This window comes from Ischnura elegans, chromosome 6 (genome assembly GCF_921293095.1).
Source record: "Ischnura elegans chromosome 6, ioIscEleg1.1, whole genome shotgun sequence".
Lineage (NCBI taxonomy): Eukaryota > Metazoa > Arthropoda > Insecta > Odonata > Coenagrionidae > Ischnura > Ischnura elegans.
This window is the reverse complement of record NC_060251.1, coordinates 53,332,721-53,345,765: the sequence shown is the minus strand read 5'-3', so window position 1 is coordinate 53,345,765 and position 13,045 is coordinate 53,332,721. Positions and strand designations below refer to the sequence as shown.

Below are 13,045 nucleotides of genomic sequence, written 5' to 3'. Positions count from 1 at the left end.
TAGCAACGTCTGACTACAAGCTTTTTTATGCTGAGTTTTTTTTAGGCATTGGTGGAGTTGCTTTTGCAGATGCAAATTGTGTATGTTGTGTTGCCATAGTTTCGTTTAGATTTTTGAAGTGTATTGCCGAAAAGACATGGAAGGTAAATTTGGAAAAATATTCCCTTTTATTAAAAGAAATAAATATTGTTTAAATACGGCTACTCCTGACAGATGTTACCACATGGATACTATCCAGTAGGTTATCCATAAAAATTTTCCGTAATTTGTTCATAAGACGATGTATCACTACTGTTCAACCGGTCCGACGAATTTGTCGTATGAAACTTAGGCCACCATCTGAGAAAACTCACAACCCTTGTCATGTGGGTGGTAGATATGAGGATATTTATTTGCATGATTAGGATTACCTTTTATTTGTCACGGATGCCAGTTTTGAATGACGTTTTACGCAATAAATTTGGCATAATGAAGTGTGTATTTTGTCCTAAGGTGTGATCAATTTGTCGGCTAAGTCTCCAAAAGATAATAGCATTGGCTATTGTTTAGGCTAAAAATTCCATAATTACCTCATTTTAGGTATTTAATCAGGTTGAATACAGGGTTATTCTAAAAGTAGGAACCATTTCCTAAAATTCTTATCCATTAATTATTAAAAAGTATTGAATTAAATACATATGATCACATATTACGATAAAAACTTTGGAACTTCTTAGTGGACTCGAATTGCTCCTCGACTTGGAGCCTGCTCATTTCGGATTTTTACTTGAATGAATGCGAAGTTTTGACAATGCAGAGCATCAGTTAGAATAACCGTTTATATTCATGCAGGGCCAAATGCCCACCTATGATGTTTAGGCGACGAATCGAGGCGTTCAGACGGAAGGAGAGACGTTCGTTCCCCGAGCCGTCGTCAGCCACCCGCACCCTTCCCACTACAATGCTCCTAAAAACCTTCTTCTTTCTGCACACCACTAAAAACCATCCATCCCCAAGTCCCCTCGCACCCTCCCTGCCCCTGCAGATGTCGCACCCATCCCGCCAATATCCCAGATAATGCACTTGTCGGCGGCAATAAGGGCTAATGCACTCCACACAAGAGCGGGGGTGCAATCGGCCGGGCCAGCCAGCCACTTGCGCTCGACTTTGTGCGGGGGATGTAGCGATGAAAAAGTGGAGGGTTTTATGGGATGAACGGGGGAGGGCGTAATTTTTCGGGGGGGGGGGGGGTGAGGGGTTGTCCGATGTGCGCACGGAGGCGCGTTGCCGGAGAGTGGTGTGGGAGACGCACCAGGGTTGTGTCGCTCTCGTGGGTTTTCGCTCGTATCGTAAATATCGTATCGTTTCAATCGTAAACCTCCTTGCACGCACCACGCCCGGTTTCTGCTCTCTTCCTTGACGATAAATTGTCTCCCTCTTATGTTAAATCGTCTCTCATCTTTACCCATTCCGAGGCCAATTCACCTTTATTTATTTTCGCTATTTTTCTACATCCTCGGATTTTCAGTTGTTTTTTTTTCAGGTCGAGGATAATTGTAGCTTACGTTTTCATTTTGTGAATGGATACAATATACAGGATGGAGAAAATTTGTGTCACTAAATTTTAACCCTTGATAGCTGATGAGAGTTGGAACTAAAATTTAAAACGATGTTTTCATAGGAAACGCACCATTGGACGAATGCTCTGAACAACTCATGACTTCGAATTAATTGCCTGCCGGACATCGCGATGTATCCGAGGTATCCGGCAACAGGGCAAACTCGCGGCCATTCGGAACGCTTGTCTCAAAGTTTCTGTAGTTTAAAAATGTTGTTTTCGACCAAGACATTTTTTGTAATTTTAGTTCCTACTGGAATCAGCTATCCAGAGCTAAAATGTCGCTACAGAATTTTTCTCCACCCTCTATATTCAAAAAGTTATGTCACCTACGACATAGAAAAAATTTTCTGCTTGGTTTTCTTAAGCCCGCATGTAGAACTCTCCAAACTGCCTTAAGAAACCAATAGCTGGTCACTTTAAAATTTCCGTAGTTAGCCTTTTGCAAATGAATCTGTCTTCGATAGATTTTCAACATTTCTGCAACCACTGTCATGGAGCTACTGATGCAATAAAGGTCTTAGTCAATGATGGTCTTAGTAATGTAACGATTAAAACATACGAATTTCTCTTTAACCTTACAGTTACTTTCCTTACAGAAAATTCATTTTTTGACTTCTCCTAGCCTCTCTTTTCGTCCCTTATGATGATGTGAACCATCATTGAAATTAAGGCCAATGGTACAAGCAAAAGTAAGCCTTTTTCATTTATAATTCGTGAATTCAATTGAGACAGGGATCAGATATATCTCCTCTATTTATTCCTTTTCCAAATTTCAGGGATAATTGATAATCACTTCTTGGAAGTATAAAGTTTCATTTTGTTGTCTTTTTCTTCGTCAGGTACTACGAGACGGGTAGCTTTAAGGCGGGCGTCATCGGCGGGAGTAAGCCCAAGGTGGCCACACCGCCCGTGGTCGACGCAATCGCCAACTACAAGAGAGAAAACCCAACGATGTTCGCCTGGGAGATCCGGGATCGGCTCTTGGCGGAGGGAATCTGCTCGCAAGACAACGTACCTTCAGTCAGCTCCATCAACAGGTAAGGAAATATTTATAATCTCCCTCGCCGACGTACCCGGCGATGGTGGGGTTGGGTCATCGCCTCCTAATCATAGGGTCGCGGGTTCGTGAGTGAGTGAACCTGAGTGATTTTTTTCCCCACTCAAGACTTGAGTTTGTGTAAAATTCCGGTCTTGTCCTGGAGGAAAGTTAAAATAAGGTTACGCCTTATATGATTCCAGGAGCAAAATGGGATGGGGAGAAAATCGTCAGAACTCTAACACGGAGTTCTTTAAGCTTAGATCTCATTCATAAACTGGTTTCGGAGTGATTTCGCATTTCCCAAGATCACAAAACGTGCTGCACGTGAGGTGAATTTATTATATAATTTTTTATTATATTGTTATTTTATTTGTTATACGTTACGGTACGGCCGTCGGAATAAAATACAAATGATATCAAAAACATTTTTGTAATTCCGAGGGATATATTTCGTAATTGCTCAGTTTTGAGAATGCATCGCTGATGGTTTTGGTGTCTTAAATGTATTCGGCTCGTTAAATGTCACATCCATGATATTTGGAGAGCCCCAATTAGTTCTCTAAAAATATTCTCCTGCGTATTACCCAAAGTTCAGGACCACAAGTGCTTAATCTAATTGTGCCGTTATTAATGGGGGAGGAAGAGTGAAAGCAATATCGAAGAGGACTCGATTCTTTCCATCGCGTCCCCGCTCCGTGTGTTCCACCCGAAAGGTCAGGGGAGGGGTTGTCTTCCCCCCCCCCAAAAAAAAGGGGGAATCGACCTTTAAGACTTCCAACCTCTCCCGCAAACAAAAACGCCCCCTCCCTCATCCGAGCAACGTCTCGTCTCCATTTCCATTCGCGTCTCTCTGCCCTGCCTTCTTCGTGTTCCTTATTCGTGTTGCTAAGTCCGAAAAATAAATCTCATCCCAGGTTTTCAGAGGGTCAGTGCAAAGATGAAATAAGGAAAGCTGCTAATTGACTTCAGATAAATATTTCTGAAGAAAATAAATTTTTAGAACTAAAAACATTCGTATTTTTAATTCGAAACTTTGTCTCTAAGGGAATGAGACGTTAAACCGACAATAACCTAATCATTCAGTTTATTCCTGTTACATTAACTATTCTTAACTTAGGCTTTGGTATCGCTAAGGCATACAACAATGGTAGTCATAGATACTAATTTTTGGACACGCAGCAGAGAAATATTTAGATAAATTATTTCGCCCCCTAATTAAGGTATATAGTGCCCAGTGGGTGCATGGTAGAGGAGTAATAGGAATATCAAACTCTAAAGGAAGTCTCTGGATACGTGAAACTGAAATTGTCATGCTATTTCAAAATACAGTAACGAATCTTGAGTGTTATTGGGAAAATTAACTCAATGTCAACCGTTTCATTATTTTCCATTTAAGCCAATTTATTTCCTCTGGTCTTTGAATTTATTTATTTTTTTGCGTGAAGTATTCATCGGCTTTATCGCTTAGCTCCGTGGCTAGTCGTCGCTTTCTCGCCTCCGGAACGTATGTTTTTTTACAATAGCCAGGGTATCGGAGCGAACCCATCTTCTCTCAAATTAGGTTTTCTATCGGGCGAATATATTTTCGGTTGTACTACTAGTTGAATGAAGTCTTTATTACTTCTATTCTTTTATTCATTCTTCCTATTAGGCCGATCGCTAGTATTCACTTAGTCCTACCATAGCGCTCTTTTGTCTTCCAGCAATTCACGTTTCAGTGCGACCCTACTTGCATCGGATTTCGCTCGCTAGGCACCACTTCTCAGTTTGCCTCTAGATTCCCGTTCCACACAAAACCACCCTCTTCCGGCGAATCCGAAGTCGAACGCCACACGTACATATAAACTTTCCGAAAGTGGAAGTGGGAGGAGCCACAACACCACCTACTCGAACAACTTCGGTGGGAGGGTCAGCGTGTCCTTCTCGCTCGTCGGAAAAGAAAAAGAGGTGGATCCAGTGATTTAGGTCTTCCTACGCCTCACCCTCACCGTGTTTCGTGGAATGTCCTGGGTCGTGTGGGAGGATACCCGGTGGAGTTCCGGGTAACTCGGTAAAGGGATGTTCTACAATAATGTCTTAATACTTCGTTCAAACTACTAAAAATTTAAGATTCATAATTGTTATTAGCATGCAACTCGGAGTCAATAATCTTTATATTCACTCAGGTTAATACACAACGGGCATAATTGTCCGTGTTTTCATTACTTACTTAATAGATATAGTCTTTAATCGACAGACCCCTCTAATGAAGCGGAGAATGATAAAATAGTACGAGTTATAAAAATGAAATCATTACTTAAACAAATTTGGTGCATGAATTTAACTCTGATTTAAAAAAAAGTTGGAGAAAGACGAATTTACTTGACCAATCAGAATCTCAGGTAGTCGAAAATACTGGTTGTTTTCGCCCATTTGCGATCTTTGTGTCACCTGAGCTTTAAATTAAACAAATTTAGATATCGTTTATTCTCATTGACTAAAAATTAGTCTTATTTTGGGAATTCGTATAGCAATTGGTAAATATATGTTTAAATGCAAAAAAATAACCCTAACCAATTTCTAACTCTCCAGTCTACAAAAACTTTCCTGGTGTTACGCATCGTTTGTAATAATATTGGTTCAATTGAGGGTAAATGATTAAAAAAAAATGAAAAAATAGATCGGTCAGTGCCCAAATTAAAGAAAAAGCTTATCGAGGCTACTAAACCGAAGATATGCTTGATATAAAATATGTGAGGGTAAATGATCAAAGTATTTGGATGAATGCTCAAATAAAAAAGCCTTCTCAAGGACATTAGGATAAGGAATACTTGAGATAAAATATCCTTCCCTGGAAAAGGTTCTGGGAATTCTCCTGAAAAGGGCCGAACGCAGGAGCAAACTTCACCCTAGGGTCCACATTCTTGGGATTTAGTGGGTGTGAGGGCGATTGTAGCGTATTTCCCCCAAAGGAGAAGGAAGGAGGTGGAATCCTCGCCGATTGTGAACTTTCTTAATGGGTATTCTCATCCAAAGTAGGGGCCTTCTTGATCCTGTGGGAGGGAAGAGAGGATGTGCCGGACCTTGGTCACTTCCTCCCAACGGTCTCAAAGTGTCTCCCTCTTTAAGGGGCCGGCCCACAATAAGAAAAACTACCGGCCGTATTTTTGGATGGGGTGGGGATTTTTAGGAAAGGGTATTGTTGGACATTTACTCGCTCCACCTCGCCCCCAATCGCCGGAACTAACGCCGATCCTGGTTTTGCGATCCGGCCCGAAGTCTCGAGTCCGATGGGAAGACAGAGAGATGGGTTTCTTTTAGTATGTACCAATGTGCGGGTGGTAAAATCAGGTGTCGAAGAATCAACTGGATATAGGTGTGAGTTCTGTGGAAAGATTGTTTACACTGCAATGTAAACAAATTGAGTTACATGGAGTATCTTTTGAAAGGTAGTCGAAATGAAGTCAACACTGTGTGCTCATCGTGGTTTGAAAAAGTAACTTTCTGATATGTTGCGGTCGGCGCAAGTTTCTGAAATTCTGTATTCTGCAATATAAAAAAATGGAGGTACGTAGTATATCTATTGAAAGGAAGTCAAAATGAAGCAGTAGCGGATACAGAAAAAACTTTAGAAGGGTCCCAAAATATATCTTGAGCTACCTTCACTTTTATCGTAACGAAAAATAAGTCGCATGCGAAGGTTTACAATTTTTTATTTAAACTCATGATACACATATACAAGATAATGCCATTTTATGATACCAAAAAGTTACAATTGTGGTTCTGCTATGATCGGCAATGCGAGCGGCACCGCAAGGGGGGGAGGGCGCGCCCCCCTATATATCCGCCACTGAAATGAAGTCAAAACTGCTTGCTCATGGTGGTTTAAAAGAATAAAATTCTGATATGTTTGTGACGACGTAAGTTTCTGGACTGATTTTTACAGTGAATGTCAGTCGAAGTATGGCTTGTCCAACACGATTTCTAGGAGTTTAACGGTTTTTAAAAATACGTAATACATAATTATCCGTAAAGGTACACACCATTCTGATAACTCATCTTATATTTACAGCATTTATCACATGAAGATGAATCAAAGACCAGCACACCAAGAACATCCTCTGTTTTCGTTTACATATCTCTCTTTCGGAAGGCCACTTGTCATAAACTGCTTAGAATGTTATCTATATGATAATTTTTATAATTAGCTAAAAAGTAGAATAAAAGTTGTGGTGAGGGACGAAGTGCTTCTGTAAACGAATTTTTTTTCATTGTTACACTTCACATCTTCCACTTCTAGTCGGTACATCCATGTTAATAATAGCTACAAAAAGTTGCAGGGAGGTAATCTAACGCTAAATTATACTATAACTATTTGAAATATCTTGGTGGATAGAAAATATAACAAGCTTCAGCCATAATTAAGGAAAATTATTTCCTGGTCTTCTGTAAATGATTGCAATCATGGCAAAGGGATAGATATCTATGAATATTTCTCGGGTTCTCAGCCAGGTTAATGCTTCTATATAAGCCGACGTTTCGAGAGACGACTTGTCTCCCGTCCTCAAGGCCGTGTTACTTTATGGAAGTCCACATATTTATGGAAGATAGATATTTATTTTACTTTATGGAAAATAGATATTTTTTGGGCGGAGAAGTTTCTAATTCACACAAATTGATACCATCCGCGTCACATCGGTCATTGAGGGTCATAGTGGCCATAACATAGGGTGTTGCAGTGAAGAGTGGAGATTAAGGACATTAGTTCGTGAAGAGAGAGGGTTCTCTCGTAGGGAGAGCTGTACGAGGGGACAGCGAGTCCTCCTCCCTGGTACGTGGGGACTTTTGTGGAGCCCGCTGTGAAATATACGCGTCCTTCCACTCTGCGCGCAATCCCGGCTTCTCCCCCCCAGGTTGACAACCCATTTCGTTAGATGGCGAATTCGCTCCCTCGGGGAACTGTGTAACTACGGGAACAAGTGTTCCCCCGGGACCCGAGAGAGGAAAAACATCTGTGCCCTACACTCCCAACAACATCCACGCGCTACCCCTTCAGGGCCCCCTCTAGCCAGCCCCCCCCCCCCACTAAAACCAACCCCCCCGCGGGGCATCCAACCAACAGGCCGCTCTTCTACCCCTTACTCATCGCACACTACATCCTTCTCGCCCTTTTCCTTATTCAATAAATGAAATCGTTTTCATTTCGGGGTCCATCCTTCTCATCCCTCGGGGTTTTTGCCTCTCTCCAGGGTGGTGGTGGGGTCTTCATATATAGAGAGAAGGCGGTGAGGCGTGTGGGGACCCCCGGGGGCCGCGGAAGAATCTGTGGGGGGGTTGCTTCCGGTCGGGTGTCCCGCTAAAATGTCAAAGCTCCCTCTCTCAGTGTATCTCCCGTAATTTTCATCTGAGGGAGCATTAGAGTACCCCAGAGTAAGGTAGGTCGTCGCTGGTGTCCTCCGGATTCACATCGGGTGCCTTCCATCCCAGCTGATCAAGTGCTGACTTGAGGTACCTAACTCATGATGGAAACAAGGAAAGAACATTTCCACGGTGACTTTCGCGATTAATTAAATTTACACTAACTACCGGTTTTGGTTAATTTTGCGGTTGTTTACCGCCTATTGGCACGTGGTTCGTGTTCAAATCCGAATAAAGTCTCCGAAACGTCAAACTAACGTCCCACTCGACGGATGGAGTTCTGCATTGGAAGTGTCCTCCACACTAAAGGCTTCACAGTTTTCAACGACGACAATGGTAGAGAAGCGAAGCTCTTACCTTGTGGCTAGTCCGTTGTGAGCTCCTTCAGGTTGACTCACTATTGTGAGTGATGAGCGACGAGATTGGGCGAATGAAAATAATGATTATCTGGGTGGATTTGATAAATTTATGATCGCGGATATTACATTAAGCGAGCCCAATATATTTTAAACACCAAAACCATGAAAGAAGTACAGGAAAGGAGACTGCCAGAATGCTTCTAAATTTATCCATGGAAACCAATCTTAATTGTAGAATACTTTGATAATAACTGCAATGGTACATGTAAAAATATCGTGTACTGGCTAAACGTGGCTAAATCATTCATCGATGCCATAATTCGTTGGTAAAACGGGAAATGATAATTTCTCCATGGAAACCTACGCAGTTTATCTATGTATCATGTATGGTATATCTCTTTTTTTATCATTTCCTGATCTAAGAGTGTCTCCAAGAGCTGAACGCCGCTTGTATCGTGTTCTATACATTCTGCACTTGAGCATACTCAGATATTTGCGGATTAATATTTTTCTGTTATATTTCTGTATAAAAATGAGGAAAAAGCAAATTTTCTGCGAAAATAAACTTACAGGTCTGAACCGGTAGAATACTTTTATAATAACCAATGTCATCGTGCCATTTTACCATTGACTGGATATTTTTCGGCGACGACAATTGGTAAGGAAGCGAGGCTCGGGGATTCGGTTCTGGGACGTGCAGCGTGTCGCGCGAGGCGAGGATTGGGCCAGCATTGTGAGTGGTCGCTCCGCCCCGCCGCGCGCGTTCAAAGCGACGCACGGTCCGTGGGACGGAGGGATGGTTTTTGAGGGGATGGAGAGCATACGGAGCGAGACATGACGCTGGGAGCCGTGTGATTGCGCTCGAATTCAACGCGTGTGTTTGCGCTGTGTTGTGAAAGCGAGTTGAAATGGGAGACGACGAGGGAGACAGCGTTAAATGGTGCGTTGAGCTGAGGGCCTTTGGTGATTAGGGCTCTCGAAGGTCGCCGGGAAACCCTGAAAAAAAAAACATTCGTACCCTCATACTGCGACTGCATTCTGAATTGGATGTTTTCCGTTCTTACGTTCATAAAGATTTGAATTGAACTCTCATCCCATGAAAATATACGTGTATAATTATAGCAAGACTAGCCCGATCTATTATGACGTACTTCCAACAGTTAAGAAGGGAGTTATTCTCAGCGGGGAGATAGCACTAGTCAAGAATATATGAAGGGAATATTTCATGGGTTTCTCACTTTTTCTTTGTATACAGGCGTGTTAGGGCAGCATCAGCAATCCTCCTTAGGGTATAATTTCCTCAAAAACGTCGTAAATAAAAAGAATAAGAAATAAGCACCTGGTAGATCATATGAGGAGTCTGTCGGCTGACTGTGACGGTATTGTTTATTTTTATGAGTTTATTTAGCTTGTATATTTTATTTCCATTTAATTTTGGTCAAGGAAAAGTATCTGCATTTTAACGGCATGTATTTATGAAGTTCCCTGCTCACGCTACGTTGGCTGCTTTCCAATGCTACGAAATAACAGAGAAAATAAACAGCATTTACCTCATGTTGATTCGAGTCATTCTCCATTTCGATCCTGAGTAAATGTAGCTAATATTTGAGGTTAACCGTGGGTTCATTGAACTATCGCCAATGTCGTGAGTGACCGTTAACTTCGATATTCAATGAATGAGAGCGCATGCATACATGTGTATATTAATGGGCAAACATATCCCAATATATCATTAAAAATACCACCAACACTTGAGAGAAGGGTATTCCCAGTGGGGAGATATGACTTTTGGGCATGATGACGTACGTACACTTCGCTACCCTGGCGACTCATCCCTCGACATTCAGACCGTAGCGGCGATGCTGATCACCTCCCAATCCCTGGGGACATCCCCGAACAAATCCCACCGGCATAGTGCTCGCATATCGATCATTACATGCCCCTCGAGGCAGAGTAGTTCGAAGCAATTTTTAACACTACTGACGACATGTTTGAGCCCTCTGTTTGGACAGAAGAAGGGGTTTACGACAGAATATATTGTCATTAATCTTAGACATGGCTGCTACATGATGCATATAAAAACATCTTTAGTGCTTAGGTGCACCTCTGATGTATGTTCTGTTCTGTCTCAGATTTTCTGTGCATGCGTAGATTATAATGTAATGAATGAACTAGGTTTCATATTCTCTTCATTTCATACGGATCTTAGCTGTCATTTTTTCCTGAATTTATATCCAGTCATGCCTGTAGTGGCCTACTCCGGAAAAAAGGAGCAAAGATATGATGCACAAAGGTTAAGAAAATGTTAGGTTTTCTTAACCTTTGTGCATCATGAAGGAGTTTCACCATGTTACGCCAACCACCATCGCATCGAGCAAAGATATGTTTGTGACACTTCTGTTTGCAACTCATCACAAATAGTGATAATCGATAGTTTTGTAAAATCTTATTATTTTATCATTTTTCAACGAGAATTTAATTAAACAATCCATTCTCCAAGTGAAAAAGAATATGAAATTAATTTATTAAATTATTTTTAACGTTTTGTGTATGTTGTTGGCTTCAACTTCGTATTTTTAATTCTTCGTTATTAAAATTTGAATTTGTTTACCGGGACAATTATGTGGAAGTTTGGATGGGCCTGGGGACTGATTGTGCCGGTTCCTATTCCGAGTTCATATACCGGCGCTAGCATCACAATTTGAGTGCTGTCTCTAAAGTTGTACACCGAAGTTACCGAAAACTTCATTGAAATGTTCATACAGTCATAATATTAGTAACTTCGGCGTGGATATTTGATTGCACTCTGAGCAAAACACGCGTCCGACGCGGAAAAAAGAACATAAATTTTTGCTGTCCCCGTCGCGGAAGTCAAATCTCTTGCTGAAGCTTGTTTCCATGGCGCTGCACTTCCCCCCTTCCCTATCCAAGGGTGAAGTTTATCACTCCGACGGGAATCCCATCCAGAAGTGGGCGGTGTGTGTATGCAAAGGCATCGGCGGCAGCGTCTCCTTGCTCTTAGCTTTTTCGCTGACGCGGTCGGAGCTCCGCCCCCGCTTTCTTACCAGACTGACTTATCCCCCCCTCCTCTCTCCTGTCTTCCCATAATGCCCCTCTCCGCACCCTCTCCTCCTCACAAACCCTGATCCCCTCTTCCCCTCTTATCCTTGATAATCCCCCTCTCCTCCGTTCTTTTAGAAGGGGCCGCTCTCCTCTTAAAAACACTCGACCCCCGCCATTTTGTGGTCTGCGCGGAACAAATGAGGCAGAGTAGGCGGGAGGACGGGATTGTTGCCAGATACCCCTTTTTACTTCCCTTTCCCCCTCCCCCTCCTCTCCTCTCCGAAAACCTTTTTGCGGTGCGCGACGTCGCTGTCGCTTGTTTTCGCCGAGTTATCAAGCGACGACTTTGCTCTTCCCTGGACTCAATGCCGTTGCATCTCTTTCCTTGATGTCACCAAATTTTCCTCTAAAGCTAATGAAACGGGTCCGCTGAATCATAGAAGGTGTAGGAAAGCGTGAATGGAAGGTAGAGAAATCATTGGTTTTAACAACTTGCGTAGATTCTATGGGCGTATTTGATATGTAGGATATGTCCCCCAGATTTTTTTATGAGGATATTATGAATTGGCATAAGTGTGTTTTAAGTGCTTTTAAAGGACTATTTTACACGTTAAAGGTTTGATTCGTTCAATCGCGTGTTGTTTTTCCTCTTGACGGGATATAAAATTGGGTTCTAAATGTGGAAAAAAATTCAACTTTCCACTTTTTATATTGTAATATTTCGCGTTGACAGGTTTTGATACTCTGAATAAATTTTTAGTTGTATGATTTCTTTTCGATTGCTAATCCGCGGTGGATGCTCTTTAAGTAGAGGGTTATTATAAAAGATTTGTGCGATTTCAGTCATTTATACGATGATAGTAGAGATAGGGTGGCAGAAATTATTCAGAGGCTGAGCCTGCTTGAGTGCCTTGAGGAGGGTTAAGCCGTTATGGTCGTCAGGAGGAAGGTAATGTCTACGCCGTGTTTCCATCTAGTAGAGTGACCAAGGGTGTACATATTGAAATTTACTAATTAGCTAAAAGAAACTATTTGAGACGACAAATTTTAAAAATAAACATAAATTGTTAATAATTCTGTTTCAGTTAAACCATGCTCAAACCCCCTCATTCCCAATCGTGTAAAACAAATGAAGTGTAAGCCCCCCAAAACGAATGACTTCCGTTTAGTGGTAGTTAAATAAACTCAGGATAAAAAATAATCGGTACTGCATGACCTATCGGATTATGATATTAGAGCAGGATTCTCACTTTACGTAATCTGAGATTTACTCACAGAGTAAGTTAAAACATATGTGCTGTAAGTAATTCAGTTTCCATCTAAACCATGCTCAAAAACACAACATTCTTTCACGTTAGCCTTGTATTTTGACGGAAAATGTGAGTCTTGGAGGTGGCCGTGTTACCGTGGAGAGGTGTAGGGGAGTCGACTACGGGAGGGGTGGGGAAGCGGGGAAGGCGGGCGGCGGCGCGCGAGATGAGATGGGTGGTTGAAGGCGGTGGCGGTTTGAAGGAGCCAGTGCTCCGCAGCCGTGGAAGTGACCTGGGTACCGGAAACGGAACTGCCTTCTTATTGATCCTCACTCCC

At 42.1% G+C, this 13,045-nt stretch overlaps 1 protein-coding gene across 9 annotated transcripts in view; it reads left to right on the top strand.

Annotated features, from left to right (window-relative positions):
- The window catches only part of LOC124160697 (segmentation protein paired-like), a 366,048-nt gene that overhangs the window by 259,397 nt on the left and 93,606 nt on the right, over positions 1-13,045 (top strand). For all 9 annotated transcript variants that reach the window (XM_046536677.1, XM_046536675.1, XM_046536676.1 and 6 more), the window contains one exon: positions 2,440-2,637. In XM_046536677.1, coding sequence (XP_046392633.1) covers positions 2,440-2,637 — 198 coding nt within the window. The remainder of the gene's footprint in view (positions 1-2,439; positions 2,638-13,045) is intronic.